Consider the following 19,815-nt stretch of genomic DNA (forward strand, 5'->3'; position numbering starts at 1 on the left):
AGCTCCTAGTTTGTGAAATTGATTGTAAAACCTTTGACCTGCCTTATCAGCCCCTGAACTCGAGGAATTGGCATCAAGGTTTAGGCCCTCAGATGTGGCAAAATGAAATGAATGAATGGTTTCTTTTGGATCTCTGTGTGTTATACCCTCTGCCTTAGTTTCCAGTGGAAAATTTGTTAGATCTTTACCCAGTTGCTCCCTTAAATTATTAAATAGGATCATTTGGATCCTGAATGTATCCTGAATGGAGGCTTTGCTCCAAGACATGTGATGAACTGTAAACAAGGAAGCCAGAGTGACATTGGCTTTGTTTTCCTGTAACTGCTGGTATCAACTATGTTTCCAAATTTTGGCTAAAGAAATATTTACATGTTTTGGCTTTTTTTTTTTTTTTCTGACTAATGTCAGAGTGTGCATTCCTGTAATTCTGGTGAAAGGAAGAATGTGGTCACGTTTTACAGGGTAGCTGGGCCATAGGAAAAAATATACACAACTTCAATGGATAGAAATATAAAACCTTACATTCAGTAGATTTTATGATGACTTTCCTTAATTAGATTGGTAAGTTTATTGTTTAAACTAGTCTCATATGGCTCCATAAATTTTTATATCTGTGCATTGTGATAGAAAGCACTGCATTTTGTTCCTGTGGTTTTTATTTTCCTGATGTGCTGTATGCATAGGTGATATTAAGCATATCCGTATTGGTATCATTATGTTAAAATGTCCCAAACTACTAAGCCAGCATTGAGTCCCATGAGTTTACTTTTCTTGTCTGCAAAGATTAATACTGTTCTAATAACTCAGGAATTTTTTCCTTTTATTTGGTCATATATTCTTTTTTAAAAAAAAAAGTATGGAATTCTCGTGATTGAATTTTTTTTGTTTTTGTTTCAGACCTAATGTCTGTGGATCACGTTATAATGCTTACTGTTGCCCTGGATGGAAGACCTTACCTGGTGGAAATCAGTGTATTGTCCGTAAGTAAATAGTCTGTCATTTTTCATGTTCTTGTTTTGTTGTTTTGGTTGCATGGTGATTCTTAGTATTTGGTCTTTTGTAACTGCATACCATTAATATGTTTATAGCAGAGCCTTCCAGCTCTAAGATTTTCCTACTTTCTCTGAATCCAGCTTGGGAAATATATTAACTTGGTCGAACCACTGTTATACTTTAATTCAATGACTTCCTTTAGAATGTTTCTGAGATAGAGGGAATAGAGCCACAGGGATACTTTGATCAAGGTTTCATATCATGGCATACCTTGTGCCTGGCTGCACAGACTATGTAATCACTTTGATGGGGTTTTGAAAAACAGTTTATCATTGCTGCTTTCCTTACTGTAATTTCTAACTGTGTTGGCCACCCACAAGCCCACCCAAACCTTGTATGTTGAATTTGGGTGATCGAGGCTAAAAGCAGACCTAACTCTTAGACAAAGGAGAGAGGAAGCAGATAGAGCATCACATGAGGATGAGTGAAAAGACTAGGGGAAGAATTCAGATGGTACCAGAGATTCCTCTACCGACTCTGCTTCTATGGCAAAGCCCCAGATTCTCATCATACCCCACAAATGTTGAGCGACAAATCACATGCAAGACAAGGTGCTATTTAATGGCGATACTAAGTCAAGTTAGTTATGGCATCTGTCCTCCATGAACTTTTACAGTCATCATACCTGTGAAGTAATTTTTGTTTTCAGAAAACTCCGTTTGTATAATGGGAAATTTAGAGCTGAAAGGACACTAAGGAATTACTTCACCCCCCTTCTTATTTGGCCAAGAGTGGTCTGTGGAGAAGAAGAGATTATTTCAACCAGCATTCTCTTGGTGACCTGAAAAAGTTAATCCCTTTCCCAATTCTTGATTTTAACTAAAAGCAACTTATTCATTTGGCACATTGTGGTTTACTTCAAGATCAAAACTGACTCACTAAGAGAGGGATATAATGGTATTTGGAGTTTTCTAAATGAACTTGACAACAAGACCCTTTCCCTAGTGTTCTGTAGAATCTCTGAGAAATGCTGACTTCAGGTATTAAATAAATGTTTGTAGGATCCTTTGACAGCTTATTTCCTAATAGTTTTCAACCTCCATCCTAGGCTGTTCTGAAGTTTCAATGCACTGTCTATCAAGGGTATTATTTTTGGCCTTGTACATTTCATTTGCCCTTGCAAGTTTGTTCAGGAGTTTGAAGGAAAGGATCAAGCCTATGAGTATAAAAAGTAGTGACCAAATCTTGGTCTTCTGTTAAATATAAATCATTTACCATTTGAACTTATTCTTTAGTCCAATAGCAGAGCATTTGGTACCAGTATGATATTAGTCTCTGGGTGGCATGAAAATGTTAATAATTCTCTAAAAGATGAATGGCTTCCTGACTGTAGGATCAGTACTACCGAAGTGGATTCACACGTCTTCTCTCAGACTTTGGATGTAATTCACAACAGGACTAAATGTAGGATACAAGTTGCTCCATAGATCATATGTTCTCAACTGGCAGGGTCTTATCTAGGGAAGTAGTCTTAGCAGGGCACAGTATTTTTATAAAAATTAGTAAACTTTAAGCATTTATAATAAAATAGGCTCCCAAGAATACTGCTACAATTTTTATATTATTACATCTTAAAGTTAGTATAAAAACAATGTGTGTGTGTGTGTGTGTGTGTGTGTGTGTGTGTGTGTGTGTGTACACACACACACACACAAGATTTTTGTTTATTTTATTTTCCCTTTATAGGATATCCTGGGCTTTTTGACAGATTGAGAGCTGTGGAATAAGCAAAGAGAGGCTGGAGAACCATTGATACGGATAAGGGAGTTGCCGAATCTTATAGCCAGAGTTTATTTAGTCCAACAGATTTGTTTTATAAATGCATAAATCTGAAGCCTAAAGTCACATAGGTCACGATGGCAAAGTTAACAAGGAACCTGATAGGCCAGGTTTCCTCACTTGAGGATTAGGGCCCTGTAAATCACCGTGCTCTGAAGCCATGTTCTAACAGACCTCTGGTTTTGTTCACAGCCATTTGCCGGCATTCCTGTGGGGATGGATTTTGTTCTAGGCCAAATATGTGCACTTGCCCATCTGGTCAGATAGCTCCTTCCTGTGGTTCCAGATCCAGTGAGTATAACATGTCATTATATATAATATTATTTTATGTGGTTATGCCCTATTTTCTCCTAAATTTGCTTTTGGCTTTTCTCTTGCCTGCAATACATTTTTTTTCACTAGAACATCTGCCTTCTCTGTTCTGCCCAAAATACTTGGAATGGCTTTCCTCAATCTGGGCTCTCATTTCCCTTCTTCACTTTTTATAGGGAAATTACCTATGGGAAATAACTACTATGAATAACATAAAGATTATGGCTTCCTTCTGTGTAGGTATCACCTTATTCATTTTTGTGTCTCCAATGTAAACACCATAAAAGATGCTCAATGAAATGATTGTTTAATGAACATTTTTTGGCTCAAGAAAACTAAGCATTCTTCCTTGTGGTACTGAAATATGAATCTGATTAAACACTTTTTACAACTTGAGACCCCTGCTTTTGCAAGAAGAAAATGTAAGGAGTCATCATGGCAGTTTATTGGGGATGATTTATCATGAAGCACAAACATATTTTCCCTTTCAGAATTTTACCACTTTGTTCATTCTGTTCATTATTCACAGACTTTGCTTGCTTGTTCTATTGGTTTTTGTTTTGAAATGTAGGGTGCTCAGCAGTGAATTAGGGGAAATGTGGGGCTTGGGAAGGAGGTGAGTCATTGGTTGTTAAAAAAGTTAAAGTTCATGTCTGTATAAATAGCCCCTCAACACCTTGACCATCACCAAGGCAAAAACTTAGGTTCCTTTTCCATTCCCCATTTCTGATGGGAAAATACACTCCTCTTACAGTGTGTTCTGGTTTTGACAAGGTTTTAAGGAGAGTATTGTGGAATAAGCACATTCTCTTTCATCGATTGCAAGTAGAGACTTCCGCGGGGTCAAGATGCATTACCTGTTAAGAGTCCTCACATTTAACCGTGGCTCTCATGAACCAATTAACAGGATGGGGCAAGTTGTGCAGGGTAGCAGACCCTCTTGGTGCCCACTCACATACGTTGGCATTCATGGGTGACACAAGTGACTCTGCCTGGGAGCTCTGTAACATTTTTCTGGCCATGGAGCATGTAGGACAAGCTGGAAGGCTGAGGGGATTAATTAGAAGCACCTTTTAACCAATGACAAATGGAGAGTGTTGGATAAGTGCCCATGTTTCCTTGCCTCTCCTTTTGCATAACTGTGAAGTGTGTTATGCACTGTCTTCTGAAGTTCCCTAGTGGGATTGAGCCCTAGTTGCCCACAGTAGGAATAGGCTTGATAATGTACTTTATAGGCTTTCTTTCACTTTCCCAGTCTCTTACTAGTGTTTCCTGAAATTACTTCTAAAATAAACTACTCACATTTGAATTATTGTCTCAGAATTTGCTTCTGGTAGAAACCAAACAGAGATAGTCTAGCACTAAATACAGACAGTTGTAGGTTGGGATAGAAACTCCCCCTTGGGCTGGGACTCATTTACTTATTGCAATGAGTGTAGCATGTTCTTACGTGATCTCAGCTTGGTTTTAAATGTGTGTCCTCCAAGCAAGGGTAGGTTAGTTCTACATATCAGGAGCACTTGAGCTGGAGGAGTAGCAAGAGGTAGAGAGCTCAGCTGGCAGCACTTTGGGGAACATGTCGGATGTCTCCATCTCCATCAGGATGACCTCCAGGCTGCCTCTGAGGAGAGAGAGCCTCGGGGTGGGGAAGGAGTCTCCACATCAAGTTGGGAATAGAACCATCTCTCAGATTGGTTCTTGAACCCACCAACAATACTGCACTCCACTGGGGGAAGAAAATATTGCCAGATGGCAAAACTGGGTATCCAGCTGGAAAGGTCTTCAATGATAGTGTGAGCTGCTAATGATTTAATCAAGTAAAAATCATGAGATGTGGAGAAAGGATGTTAACAAGATCAGAGGGAAAAGCTGTGGTCTTAGTAGACTTTAAGCTAGCAGTGAGGTGGGAGGAATATTGTGGTAAGGTCTTGTGGGCCAGGTTACGGTAGAGGCTGAAGTTCAAGACATGTGGGTGGTGCTCTCTGAGATGGTTTGGGGTCATCTACGGTACTTGGACATTGGACAAAGCCCCCAAGTAGCTGGTGGATGAGAGTGGTGTGAGAGGGAGGGTATGGTTTCATCAGGGTTTTTGAGGCATTTGGAGCCTTTAAAATCATTGGCTCGGACTCTACCTGAACTAATAATGTCCAGACAGCTTGCACAACTAAAGATGGCAGAATGTTTTAAATGAAGGGTAGCTGGGTATGATCAGAATTCATTTCTGCTCTTTTTAAGTGATGTTCTAGGGAACAGCTCTGCCGTCCTATAGAACTTCCTGCCCACGGTGTGGTAGACAAATTTGGATAGATCACTTTGCTAACTGCCCTGCTAACAGAAGAATAATCCAACTCAGTGAAATGTTTGCATTCACTACCTGTGGTTCTGCTAAGAGGGAGTCAATATCATTTTATCAGTATTTCCTATGAGAAACTTTATACTTGTTATGTGATGGAGTCAAGGAGGGCTAGGCAAGTTGTAGGACCTCTGAGGCCATAGCCTTCTCATTTGAAAATATAAAGAATGAAAGGAGGGTTTTTCTTTCAGGTTATTTTCAACTTGTGTCCTGTGACTTTTAAAATAGGGAATGATCTCTTAGTGGCCTGAATCAGAGATCGCATTTCCAGAAAGTCCAAATTGCCAGCCAGCAACTCCTTTGGACACCAGGAAGTCGTGGCTTCCCTTAACCTATTGGGAGTCTTGCTGCCAGTCATTGAGGCACCAGGGCAAAAAGAGGATTGGCTAGACAGGGTCAGAGCGAGTTTTCTAGACTTTAACTCCAGGTCTATTAGGACTGCTCTCTATTCTCTCAGTCTCTGAGGCCAGAGATGGATCCTGAGCAACCCTAATTCTCAGAAAGACCTGTCATGGGTGATCCGTGAATTCACTCAAACTCTCCTTAAATATATAGAAATATAAAATAGATTATCTTCTTAAATAATATACAGTATGTTGTTATAAAAGGTGCTCCCTAAATTTCACATTTTAGACCTTGGAGATCAATTTTATGCTCATCCTGTTTTATTCTTTATGTTTTTAAAAAGGATTTAAAAATTAAACTTATTATTTTGAGATAATTGTAGATTCACATTCAGTCGTAAGAAGTGCTGTGTAGAGATCCTGGGTACCTTCTATCCAGTTGTCCCCATGTTAACATCTTGTGAAACTATAGTGCAATATCACAGCCAGGATATTGACACGGATACAGTCAAGATACAGAACATTTCCATCACCACCAGATCCTCATGTCACTCTTACATTCATTTCCTCCTACATTCTCCTTAATCCTGACCGCCACTAATCTGTCATCTATTTCTATAATTTTGTCATTTCAAGAATGTTATATAAATGGAATCACACAGTATGTAACCTTTTGGGACTGGCTTTTTTCACTCAGCATAATTCTCTGCAAATTCATCCTATTGTTGTTGTTGTATATATCAGTAGTTTGTTCTCTTTTATTGCTGAGTAGTACTACACGCTATGGATGTAACACAGTTTGTTTAGCCACTCACCCATTGAAAGACATATGGGCTCTTTCTAGTTTTTTTGATTTCCAAACAAAGCTGCTATGAGCATTTATGTACAGGTCTTCGTGTGAACATAAGTCTTTATTTCTCTGGGATAAACGTCCGGAACCGCAATTGCTGGGTTGTATTGTAGTTGCATATTTAGCTTTTCTAGAAACTGCCAGCTGTTTTTGGAGTGGCTGTACCATTTTACATTCTCACCAACAATACATGAATGACCCAGTTTCTCTGCATTTTTACCAGCTTTGGGGGTTGCCACTATTTTAAATTTTAGTTATTCTGATAGGTATGTAGTAATTACATCATTGTAGTTTTAATTTGCATTTTTCTACTGGCTTATGATGTTTAACATCTTTTCCTGTGTTTATTTGTCACCTGTATATATCTTCTTTTTTTTGTTGTTTTGAATTTTATTTTATTTATTTTTTTATACAGCAGGTTCTTATTAGTTATCTATTTTATACATATTAGTGTATACATGTCAATCCCAATCTCCCAATTCATCCCACCACCACCCCCCCACTACTTTCCCCCCTTGGTGTCCATATGTTTGTTCTCTACATCTGTGTCTCTGTTTCTGCCCTGCAAACCAGTTCATCTGTACCATTTTTTCACCTGTATATATCTTCTTAAGTGAAATGTCTCTTCACATCTTTTGCCTAATAGGATTCTTAACTATTTCACTGTTTATATAATTTAAATACTAGCTCTTTGTCAGATATGTGATTTGCAAACATTTTCTCCCACTCTGTAGCTTGCCTTTTCATCTTCTAACAGAGCAAAAGTTTTAAAATTTAAGTCCACTTTATCAATTTTTCCTTTAATGGAAAAAAATCACGCTTTTGGTTTCAAGTCCAGGAACTCTTTGCCTAGCCCTAGATCCTGAACATTTTCTCCATTTTTTTCCTAAAAGTTATAGAGTTTTACATTTCACATTTACATCTGTGGTCCATGTTGAGATACTTTTTGTATGAGGCGTGAGGTTGAGGTCTAGGTGTAGTTGATACCTGTGGATGTCTAATTGCTCCAACACCATTTATTTCTGAAAAGGCTATCCTTCGTCCATTGAATTACTTCTGCATTTTTGTCAAAAATCAGTTGGGCGTATTTGTGTAGATCTACTTCTGGGTTCTCTGTTCTATTCCATTGATCCATTTGTCTGTCCCTTCTCCTATACCATACCGTCTTGATTACTGCAGCTATGTGGTAAGTTTTGAAAGTTGAGTAGACTAATTTCCTCCCACTTTATTCTTCTTTTTCAAAATTGTGATTCTAGTTCCTTTGCCTTTCCATATAAATTTTAGATTCATCTTGTCTGTATCTACAAACAAAATCTTTCTAGGATTTCGATAGGAATTGCTTTAAACCTGTGTGTCAGTTTGGGGGGTATTGGCATCTTTACAGTTTGAAACCCCTTTTAGTTGGATAAAATTTTATCATTTTTAATTCACTTCAGTTTAGTTAGAATTTGGGGGCGCTGGTACTCCCAACATGAATCCAAGCTCTAAGGGTGTCAGAAGGCCAGGGGAACAATTGTAGAGCAGTGTGTTAGTGAGTTTGAGTGAGTGTGCTGCAACCACATGCTGAAAGTGTAAGAACACTCAAAGGATGGGAAGGTGGCACTGTAGCTAGTCTGGAAGAAGTGACCTTTTTCAGGGCGGTGTGGGATTTATATGAACAGGAAGAAGAGGAATGGGTGGAATCTGCTCTGATTTGTCCATAGAAACAGTTGAGCTCTTTGCTTTCTAGTTAGCCCTCTATGGAAGTGCCTTTATCACTGCTATCATATAACTTGTCTTTCTGTGGACTATTTGCAGCTCTGCTAGGTTTTTTGTTTTGTTTTGAGACACTTTAGTGAAGTTGCTCTTCTAAGGCACATAGATTATTTATGCACTTATGGAAAATGTCATTGCTGTTATCTCTCCCAGTGAAAATTATTTCTGTCCTGCAGTGACTCTGGTTGCCCCTATGGACTGTTGTCTCAGGTGTCAAGTCCAGAAGTTAGTCTAACTGTTTAATTTGCCTTGTACTTTTCCTAGTGCCTACATTAAAATCACATGTTGCCATACAGATACTTATTTGCAAATCACACCCAGTGTTCTTTCTGCCCCTTGTGCCTGCCAAGATAATGGAAGTTTTTAGAATCAGTCCCAAGCTAATGCATCCCAAAGAAAATCATTACCTGAGAGGTATTTAGACCCAAGTCCCAGCCTTGCATCTCTCTTGTTCCAATAGCGTGTTTACATCGCTCTCTTTTGGTTGGTTATTTTAAGAATTAACTTGTGCTGGGCTGTAATCTAAAGAAAGTTTCTTCTACTCTTTCTGATACCTGGCAAATGGAGGGCATTCAGTAAATATTTGTTGAATGATTGAAATGACTGACTGACATCTTCTGGAATGAACATAAAATTTGTTTGGGACTGTGTGTGGATACAGGTTAATGGCAACATTTTCTGTTAGTTCTAGGATGTTGAGCCTTACTTGAAACCCTTTGAGGCTGTCTGCCCATCTTGGAGGGGAAGTTCTCCTCAGGGCCAACTGCACGTGGCAGCATAGACCTGTACACTGACACTTAAACTCCCCTAGTATTTTCAGTTTCTGGTAAAATCTTAACACAGATTGAGTTTAGGAATCTATTCTAACTTGAGGTATTTAGAGCATCATATGGGTTCAAGTGAAGCCCTTATTTTTCAGTTGGCTTTTTCTAGCGACATAGAACGTGGTCTCCTAATTGCCAGACATCTGGAATTCTTTGTCACATCAGAGTAAATTTAGAATATGCATCAATGGCAGGACTCAATCAAAAATAAAACCAGTTTGTATATATATACTCTCTACACTGTGTCTGCTGTGTAGTGAAGCTACAGATCTAGTTCCTTTATTTCCCCACAGAAATCCTGAGTGATCACTCCCACCTTTAAGGAAATACTTTTTCCCCTGAAGATCTAAGACTCACAAAGAATGTGAATTTGGTAAACATGTTCGTGGCAAAGCAGGAGATTAAGATGCTGTTATCTGTTGATGAGCTTGCCCCTCTGCCCCAAGGAGACATGGTTCATTGGTTTATTTCGACCACTGGACTAACCATGCCTTATTATTTCACAAGTCTGACCAAGTGCTTTTATTTTTTAAAGGAGAAAGAATATTTTATGCTGGAAAAAGTTCACCTGAAAGACAGTGTAGGAAAAAGTATAAAAGCATATCAGGGAAGTTTTTATGATATTACATTTAAATGTAAGCTTACCATTCTTCCCAGAAAGAAGAATTCATTCTCTTTTTCAATTTGAACAAATAATGTAAAGTCACTATTTAAACTACTGTTAGCTTTTTTATCTCAAAGTAGCTAAATGGCTTTGTTGCTCATGTGGGAATGGAAATTAGCTCTTGGCATGAACCACTTTAATTGAAATCAGTTTGTGGGTTGAGTTCCTATGCTGCTTGACAGATGACATCATTTCCTGTGCTTTTCCCAACCCTCACTGTTTTGCTAAGATAGGATGAAGCTAAGTTTAACTTCAGATTTTAAAGCAACTATACACCTTTTCCTGACCTACTTAGAATATTATCCAAATTTTTCATCAAATCATTTCTTTTGTATATCTGTAAATAGTTTTTTAGTTAAAAAAGCATTTTGGCTGAGACGTTTTAATAGAAATCGTAGGAGCCTAAAATAACTGTTTTAATCCATTTTCTGGATTGGTTGATTTCTATAACAATTCTCCAATAAAGGAGTTATTTCTGCTTTTATATGTGGGGCAACAAAGATAAAAATATTTTTAATAGCAACCTATTGAGTGCTGTATAAGTGCTTAGGCAACTACACAGTCTCAGTGTTTGAGCATAGCTTTTGGTGTCATTATCATGGAGCATGAATTAAGTAAACAGGAATTAATGTAGCAAAGTTTTATACAGCACCTGTGTACAGGCAAGGCATACTCTGAGCACTTATGGGGATATAATTCATAATCGTGATTCTTCCCACTCCCCACTCTCATGATGCCTTTAGACAAATGTGCTGGGGATAAGAGAGCACTTATGGGGATATAATTAATAATCATGATTCTTCCCACTCCCCACTCTCACGATGCCTTTAGACAAATGTGCTGGGGATAGGAGAGCACTTATGGGGATATAATTAATAATCATGATTCTTCCCACTCCCCACTCTCATGATGCCTTTAGACAAATGTGCTGGGGATAGGAGAAATAACTTAAAAAAAAAAAGTTTGATTATATAACATATATTTCCAGAGAGAATTATTAAGTACTCTGGAGTCAGAACAAAGAGGGCTAGTATCTAGTGGGGGAGGGAGGAGAGAACAGAAATCAGAAAAGATCAAGGGAAAGAGCAGACATTTGCAGTGGGTCTAGGAGATAGGTAGGATTTCAGTATTTGGTGAGAACTGTGTGTGTGTTATATGTTAGGGGTTGGGGCAAAGAGACAAAGTGACAGGTTAAAGAGGAGATTCCATGAAGAGACTAGCACAAAGCGCCAGGCATTTGGTACGGCACTCAGAAATATTTGTTGAGTGAGTGAGTGACTGATAAAGTACACTGGGGACTGAGTCATAGGATGTATTAGGAGTAGGCAAAGCAGCCCTGATAGGCTCATGGGAGGGCTTTGAATGCTGAGATGGAGGGGTTCTTAACAGAGCAGACGTAGGAAGTCTTTGACGGTGTTTCAGCAAGTATGCGACATGTTCTCGAAAAGGTGCCTCACTTTCAACTTGACTTAGCTCTTCAGTACTCTCTGAGGGCATAGTAAGTATTGGGTTCTGGCACCTTCCTTTTCCCTGTTGGCATGCTGAGATTTGTGTAGCACTTGACGAAAATGGCCCTTTCTCCTGAAGTCAGCAGCCCCTTTGGGATTCTGAACTGAGCATCCTAACAAGGGGTACTGAAGAAGGTGGCTGCTGGGAGGGGTCTCCTCTCTGCTCTTGGGAGAAGATTTGGACCCTGTGCTCCAAGAAGGCTGAGCATAAGAGCAAGCATACGCAGCTGATTTCTGCTCTTACACAGAAGAAGGGCTTTTCGTCCCCTGATGTGAAATTGTTGAGCCTTTTTCTCTAGGGATTTACTCCCACAGCTTGGAGGACAGGGCAGAGTGAGCCAAATTTCCATGCCCAATCCTGGCCTCCTTGGGTAGGGATGTGTCAACAATGATTAATTCGATCAAGCCTTTAGTCTTCTCCAAGTAAGGTAGTTGACTGTTTCTAGAGGACTAAGGAACAGCCTGGGATTTTGAGAGTGCCTAAATTACTGAAGCAGAGGCAGCTAGAGCCCTGGAGGAGCCAGAGCCCACACCGCGCCGTCATTCTCTCTCCCAGGCGTCTTTCACTCCAGCTCCTTCTAGCGCCTCATCGTCTCAGTCTAAGTCAGCCCGCCTGCCCGTGGTCTTCCTGCTCTGGGTGCTGAAGCTCTCACACTTCTGTAGGTGACAGTGTGATAAAGAGTGGGTTTCAAACACTGTGGGTCTTAGTTGGTTTAAGGTTACAGTTTAAACCAGCAGCTCTTTCTGAGCCGAATCCAGCTGTCTCCGTTATCAAGCAGTCTTGTTATTAAATGCCGTTGTAGGTACTTTTTCCCTTCTTTTTGCTGCCTTCAAAATTTCTTTTAACAACATTTCTTGGAATTTGTCACCCTGAATGTTTTCCTGCCCACCTACCTGGGACCCTGCATCTTTTAACAAGAAAATTATTGCCGTCGTAATCTTGTCTCGTCTGGTCCCTCAAGGCACTCTTTTCTTGTTGGTGTAAATTACAGAAATGACATTGAGTGGTAAGTTCTGCTAAATTAGAGAAGTCATTGAGCATTATTAAAGTAAGTATCGAAGAAGCAATTACATTGCATTGTAAATGATTTTATGCGCACAAAATGAAATGTTTAGCATTGTCAATTAGGTTATTTCTGCGTAAATATATGAATCTTGATAAACCATTTTATTTTCTCTTCAAATCACTGCAGATCAACTCGTGTGAACTGTTGCTATCTATGTGCTTAAATTGCAAAAATAAATCAGTCTTTTTTTTTTTTTTTTTCCTTTTCAAGTCCAACACTGTAACATTCGCTGCATGAATGGAGGTAGCTGCAGTGATGATCACTGTCTGTGCCAGAAAGGATACATAGGGACTCACTGTGGACAACGTAAGTAAACCATAGTTATAAGTGTTCTAGACGTTAATCTATAGAGACAAAGAGAATACAGAGATAAGTGCTGGTGGATTTTCTTTGATTTCCTGGGACATGGCATTTTTAGAGATGTCCAGGGACTCTTACAGATGAACAGATCACTTACCCAACACACATAGTACCAAATTTCTGACTGGAACCTTGGAAATGGGTTGTTTGATTCATTTTTCTTTCATTTACCTCCACTACCCTGCTTACCTCATCTCTGATTTACACCCGAGGTGCAGAATTCTTGTTCACTCCTGATGTATGCCTTCCGTTTGATTGCTCAACATCTCCACCATCTCTTGGATTTTCAATAAGCATCTCCAATAAAGTATTTCAAAACTCAACTTCACCTTTCTCCCCAAACATGTTCTTTTTTTCTTGACTATTGATATCTGTATCTCTCTAGTTTCCCAATCTAGATTCTTCTCTTATAATATTTATCACACTGCTGGCCAGTGTGTTGGTTCATTCATGAACACTGTTTATTGGGTGTCTACTCTGTATCAGCCCCTGTGCTTTGCAGAGATGAAAATTCCTCTAAAAGAGCTCACTTTTTATTACACTAAGAAGAATATATATACCCTGCAGAAAATTTAGAAAAGTTTAAAAATATAAAAAATAAAATTTTCTACAATCCCACCATTCCAGATATTACCTTTTAGTCTTTTAATGCATATTTGGTACGTGAGATCCATTGGATGCATAATTTTTCATATAACTTGTTTACTTAATATTTTATTAGAAGAATATTTCATTTTTTTGAACATTTAAAAATACATTTTAATAGTTGCATAATACTCCATTATATATAGGTTTTACTGTTTATTTAGTGAATTGTTAATGATGAGCATTTATTCATGTTGTTTCCAATTTTTGCCATTGTATATGTATTTGCTATGATGAATAATGCTGTTATAAGTAAATCAAAGTTTATTTAATACCCTCCTGACTGTCTACACACTGCAATATAGTAAGAATGACAATCGAGTCTTTGGCAGCCCAGAGCAGCAGCATGGAGGGAGGAGAGGTAGGACGGCCTCCCCAGTGTGGGAGACCCTTGAGCTGAGTCTTAAGGGGTGGGTAGGGGTTCCCTCGTCAGATGATGGGAGGTGGGCCTTTTAGGCAGCCGGCACAGCATAAGCCAAAGCAGCAGAACATGACATAGCATGGGAGGTCAGGCTTTGGCGTTGCTAGGACTTAAGTGCTGAGGGAGGTGATGGGAAGGAAGCTAAGGTCAGAATGGAAGTCATGGGCCATTGGAGGGCCTTTATGCGTACCGTTTTTTCACCCAAAGTAGAGCCAGGGAAGGGGAGTGAGAAGACAACGACCAACGACATTCATCTGTTGAGTTATTTACTCTGTTTACTGTATGCTAGGCACATGTTCAAACTCTTTACACGTATTAACTCATAACAACAGCCCTTTGAGGTAGAGGCCTTTTTTACCTTCTACGAAATGAAAAAGGTGGGGCAATAACTTGTCTAAGGCTGTACAGGGAGTAATCAGCAGAGTTGGGATTTGAACCCAAGCAGTCTAACTTCACAGCCCATGCATTTAATGCTATGAAATACTGGCCTATACACTTCACTTACAGTGGTTTACAATGAGAAAGACCACTGGTGGCCAGTGTAGAGTGGGAAGAAACAGAAGCAGGAAGAATAGTACTAAGGCTATGGCTAGAGAGATGGTGGGATGGGGATGGATTCAAAGGCATTTTCAGAAGGGGAATCAGAAGGAGCTGCTGTGCATCTTCTGTTTCCTTTGATGCTCCCAGAGGGAGTAGAGCCCAAAGCCCAGTGCACAACAGGCACTCAGGTAACACCCGTAGAATTAGAAAACCTTTCCTAGACTTCAGTTTCCTAATCTGTAAAATGGGAGGGTTGGTTTAGGCAATCTCAAAATTTCTTTTCTGCTTAAGCCTCTTCATTCTCTCCTAACTGTAAATTAAGAAGCAAATTAGAACAATGAATATATGTAAACTTCTCTAATTTTGTGATGATCAATGGACTACTGCTATAATTTTTGGCTATAAGGGGTTGTCTCAGTTCAAGTGCACTGATCCCAGTGGATGCTGAGACAGAATTAGATGCACAAGAGATTTATTGGGGAAAAAGCCTATGAGAATCAAAGGGAAAGAAAGCAGGAATCAGGAGAGAGAACCTTCAGACCATGATGCAGGTCACACCCCTGGGCAGGGAGAGAGGGAAGGAAAGACTATCACGATTGTATAGAAGGAGGCTCCGACTATAGTGCAACTTCACGAAAGCCTTGGTCAGGCTGATAGGGAGCCCAGAATAAAGATTGCCCATCAGAATAGTTTCATGATGGGCAGAAATGCCCAGTCTCCACCATGCTTAGTCACTGGGTGGTAGCAGCCAGGAGAGTGTGCCCTTGGCATGAACACAGTAGCGGATCTGAAGGTGTAGCAGCTTCAAGGCTGTCGGCCAACTAAGCTCCTCTAGGTAGGTTTTCTTGGAGGGAGATCTGAATGGCTCAACTCCATGACTGCCACAGGGGTACAGGAAAAATGTGTGGGAAATATATGAAGGAGGAATTAATTTAAATGGAGGTGTTAGGGAAGCCTCATGGAGGAGTAAGGTTTTGAGCTGGGCTTTGAAGAGTGGGAGGGACTGGCAAATTTGGCAGGGGCAGCCTACCATCTGTGGATTAAGATGCCTAGAAAGAGGCCACGCATAAGTGAGTTGCAGGAAGTTGTACGGAGAAGAGTGGTTCAGGGCATGAGCTTTCAGATCTTATTTTAATGCCTTTCTTGACAAGTAAAATGTCCCTCCCTCAAAGATGTCTGGACTTACCTTACCAATATTTTCCAGAGATTCTCTTATAACATTCAATTGGGTCTTTATTATGGTGCATAAATTACTGAATGTCAGTATTCATGTTTTGTCGTTGGCAATTAATAGTGTGATTTAACATGCTGCATTTCTGTAAGGATGACGGTAGAGAGGCCAATGTGTTCCCTCATGAGAACCCTCTGGAAATTAAACATAAATCATAAGAAAAGAGTCAGCTTGCTAAAATGCAGTTCTCATCAGGGGTATCTCTTATAAACCACCATTTTAGGTGCAGAACTGAAAGCATTGCTCACATGCTTCCCAGGATGAAACTGTCAGCATTAACACAGGTGCATACTCACCTGTTCCAGGTAGTTTTACCTGAGTTGACTGAGGAACATCCGGGGAACTGGAACTGTACAGTAACTGTTGAAAACAAATACCAGGGTGATTATTTAGTGTTTTTATTGTTGTCCTTTCAGGGGACAGTAAGTGTTACTTTATTAGCATCTACTATCCGATGAAGCCCGTCAGCCTCTCAGCTCCTATCTCCTTATTTTACAGCTGTCTGTGAAAGTGGCTGTCTCAACGGAGGCAGGTGCGTGGCCCCAAATCGATGTGCATGCACTTACGGCTTCACTGGACCCCAGTGTGAAAGAGGTAATTTTTTTTAACGTATTGGTGTCAAGATGTTCTAGTGGCTAAAGCTATGATTGATTTCAACATGCATTGAGTTCTTGCGGCTGCTTCGTGAATTTTGCTGAGCTTTGAGGGGGTTTCTGAATTGTCACTGGGAAGGTTCCTAGGATGACAAGACAATGGCCCTAAGTCTATGCATGTTATTCAGTAATTCTTGCCAGGGGACTGCAGGACTCAATAGTGCGCCTATGCATAAGTACCAGTTGGCATCAAGATAAAAAGAGGAAAATTTTCCATAGAGTAAAGATTGAGCTCATTATTATCCTAGTAAATTAGGGAGGTGGCTCCAAATAAAACATCTGTATGGCAAGGGGAGAAATCCAGAATGGAACAAAAATTGCACCTAGGTCTATTAGGACCTATTGGCTGTAGTGGCATACAAGCTCGGCATTCAAAGTTCACTAGAAATACTGACTGCTGAGAAACTGTGCTTTCACACCTGTAGTTTATTCAGTGCTCACTGCAGCCCACTGACATGTGTATAATCATCATCACTTTTCCGTCCGAGAAGATCAAGGCTCGGGGAGGTCAAGGGAGCTCCCTAAGGTCACACACATAATAAGCAACTTTAATTTGAATGTGGGTTTTCAGTTTTCAAGTCTGATGTATACTGCTGCTCTTAATTAAAAGAGATTTCTACCTGATTTGCCTATGCATACGAATAGGATATTGAGATGTATGTAAATGTGCAGTCTTCTTAAATACCCACCGCCCTGACCTTTGCTTTGTTGATCATCTTGTCTTTACATTCATAGCCATGTTTTCATTGTTCCTAGTTTTATAGCGAAGATTTTATCGTGAAGATTTAGGAGGTTCCTTTCATACAAAACTGCAAAAATACTCATGAAAAAATACCCATTGAAAAATATTCATGAACTTTTTAAACTGCAGTCATCACCTTTATCCAAAGTTGTATAGAGATCATTTTATTCTAAGATGGAAAGTAAAGATTCAGTAGCAAGTGTTGAATATATGTTATTTAAAAGCAAAGAGCACAGAGTGGTATGTGAGAAATTGTCTTCTGTTTGTAGTTTTATGAGTTCGTCTAAATTCAGTTCTTTGCTGATAAAGCAACAATACCTATTTTAGCAAGTAACTCTATTATTACTGGATAGATTATATTGTATCTCTGTTCACAAGGCCACTGCATGGTATGGATATGTGACGCATTCTGGACTCTTGGCCCTTACATTGTACTTGGCATCGTTTTGGAGTCCCTCTTTAGAACTGTTTCTCTTTACAACTTGATGTATTTTTATTGACTTGGAGCTAATGTATATCTAATGGTCTCAAGAGTAATGAAGACAACTGTTTTGATTAGGTAGTATCATTCTGTGGCCTTACTATTTACTCAGTGATTATGATATAGTATTTAAATTATTGAGATTAAAGTTGTTAACATGTAACTTGAACAGTGTGAAACTAATTCTGGAAGTGACAATAGTGGGCTTAATTTGTTTTAGAAAAATCACTAATAGAATGAAGTTACAGAGCATTTTACCTCTAAGAATCTGGTTAATAATTTGCTGCAAAGAATATTGATACCCATAGTTACAGATACTGATAAAACAGTCTAAAATAAAGAGAGCATGATATTTAACCATTCCACACTTATTTCTTCAAAGACTTGATCATTGACCAAGATTAAGAAATGATGTGAATGGGTTATGTTACTAAACTGCTAATCAAAACTGGCATATTACTTAGGGATTTCTCCAAATTTTGGAGTGTCTTTAACGGCTTTCCTCCGTGATAAGGGTATCCTAAAAGTTGCACTTAGGTGTAAATACATTTTGGCCCCATAGAATCTTCACAATAGTGATTATCTAAATAAAATTAATCCCCAAATGTCAGATTTTCAGACATTTGTGGTTGTGGAGAGTCGGGAGGAAGCAGGCTCTCTTTAATCATTGCCCTTTGCCTCTTCTACCTGGGAATACAGTCCCAAACCTTCAGTGGGAGAAGGGAAACATGAGTGTGATTTCTCTCACCACATGGGAGAGGGGAGGCTCTTTGATTCCAGGGTTGTATTTCCATTTTTAGTCTTCACTGTTTTCTGCTCTTGTGGAAGTCATCTGCTTACCTCCTTAAAGAATTAGAGGCAAGATATCCTATTACTCAGATGAATGCTTGTGATTTCAAGAGTGATTAATAAAAATATAGGACTGAGTCAGGACAAATCCATCCTGAAGCATAGGGAAGTATTCAGTGTCACTTCTGATAGTGGGTTAGTATACTTACTAAGTTGTTCAACTATGTAGGCCAGTTGCATTATGTTTTAAATGGAATGTGACTTTTTATTTATTTATTTTTTAAAAATAAATTTATTTATTTCTTTTTGGCTGTGTTGGGTCTTCGTTGCTGTGCGTGGGCTTTCTCTAGTTGCGGCGAGCGGGGGCTACTCTTTGTTGCAGTGCGCAGGCTTCTCATTGAGGTGGCTTCTCTTGTTGCGGAGCGCAGTCTCTAGGCACGTGGGCTTCAGCACTTGTGGCATGCAGGCTCAGTAGTTGTGGCTCGCAGGCTGTAGAGCGCAGGCTCAGTAGTTGTGGCGCACGGGCTTAGTTGCTCCGCGGCATGTGGGATCTTCCCGGACCAGGGATTGAACCCATGTCCCCTGCATTGGCAGGTAGATTCTTAACCACTGCGCCACCAGGGAAGCCCTGGCTTTTTATTTTTAAAAATGAACTTCCAGGAAGTCTTTACTAATTTTCTTTCCTTCTTCTAGGAGGCTGAGCCCAGGGCCTCTTCTGCATTCTCTCTGAGCACTCTCTCCACGTCTTTTGATAGCACTTACCACATTGTATTGAAATAGCAGGTTTCCATGTCCATCTCCCCCATTAGAGTGTAAGCTCTTCAGCAGCAACTGTGGTTTCATCATCGTTTAAATTCCTAAGCCAAGCTTAATGCGTGATGCACAGTGTATGGCCAATAAATGTTGAACTGAATTTATTTTGAAGCACCAGAAAGTCTTGAGATATGATTATCAGATGATGAAAAAGTATCTCCTGGAAGTAATTGCTGCTTGCCTACTTGTGGACAATTCTGGATATTTCTCATTGGTTTCATTTTAAACAGAGCTTGCAGTGTTGAGTCCTAATTGAATTTGGCCCCATCTTTCAGGGCCACATGACTGTCATTTTTCAGTTGGCAAGGATGCAGAAAAGAAGGTATGTTTTGACCTAAGCCAGGTGGCAATAAGCAAACAAACGACTTCCTATCATGATGTAATACACATGGAAGGGGACATTTCAAATGTGTTACAAGTACCTCTCAGGATAATCATCTTTGTCCCTGAGAGGTCTTGCAACTATATGTCTGCAGCTACATCAGAGAGCCAGTACAAGTGTAGACTCTCCTTTGGGGGGGTGATACTGGCAGGATTTGGATCACTTTAAGCTAGTAAGTGAATCTTAATAACCCATGAACATAGTGTTTTGGTTTGTGATGGAGACAAGCAGTGGATCCATGCTTGAATT

At 39.6% G+C, this 19,815-nt stretch overlaps 1 protein-coding gene across 1 annotated transcript in view; it reads left to right on the forward strand.

Moving 5' to 3' along the window:
- Nucleotides 1-19,815, forward strand: part of FBN1 (fibrillin 1) — a 254,846-nt gene that overhangs the window by 34,902 nt on the left and 200,129 nt on the right. Inside the window, exons 2-5 of the mRNA XM_007170445.3 lie at nucleotides 898-980; nucleotides 3,025-3,123; nucleotides 12,720-12,815; nucleotides 16,205-16,300. Of these exons, the coding sequence (XP_007170507.2) occupies nucleotides 898-980; nucleotides 3,025-3,123; nucleotides 12,720-12,815; nucleotides 16,205-16,300 (374 nt within the window). The remainder of the gene's footprint in view (nucleotides 1-897; nucleotides 981-3,024; nucleotides 3,124-12,719; nucleotides 12,816-16,204; nucleotides 16,301-19,815) is intronic.

This window comes from Balaenoptera acutorostrata, chromosome 3, assembly GCF_949987535.1.
Source record: "Balaenoptera acutorostrata chromosome 3, mBalAcu1.1, whole genome shotgun sequence".
NCBI lineage: Eukaryota > Metazoa > Chordata > Mammalia > Artiodactyla > Balaenopteridae > Balaenoptera > Balaenoptera acutorostrata.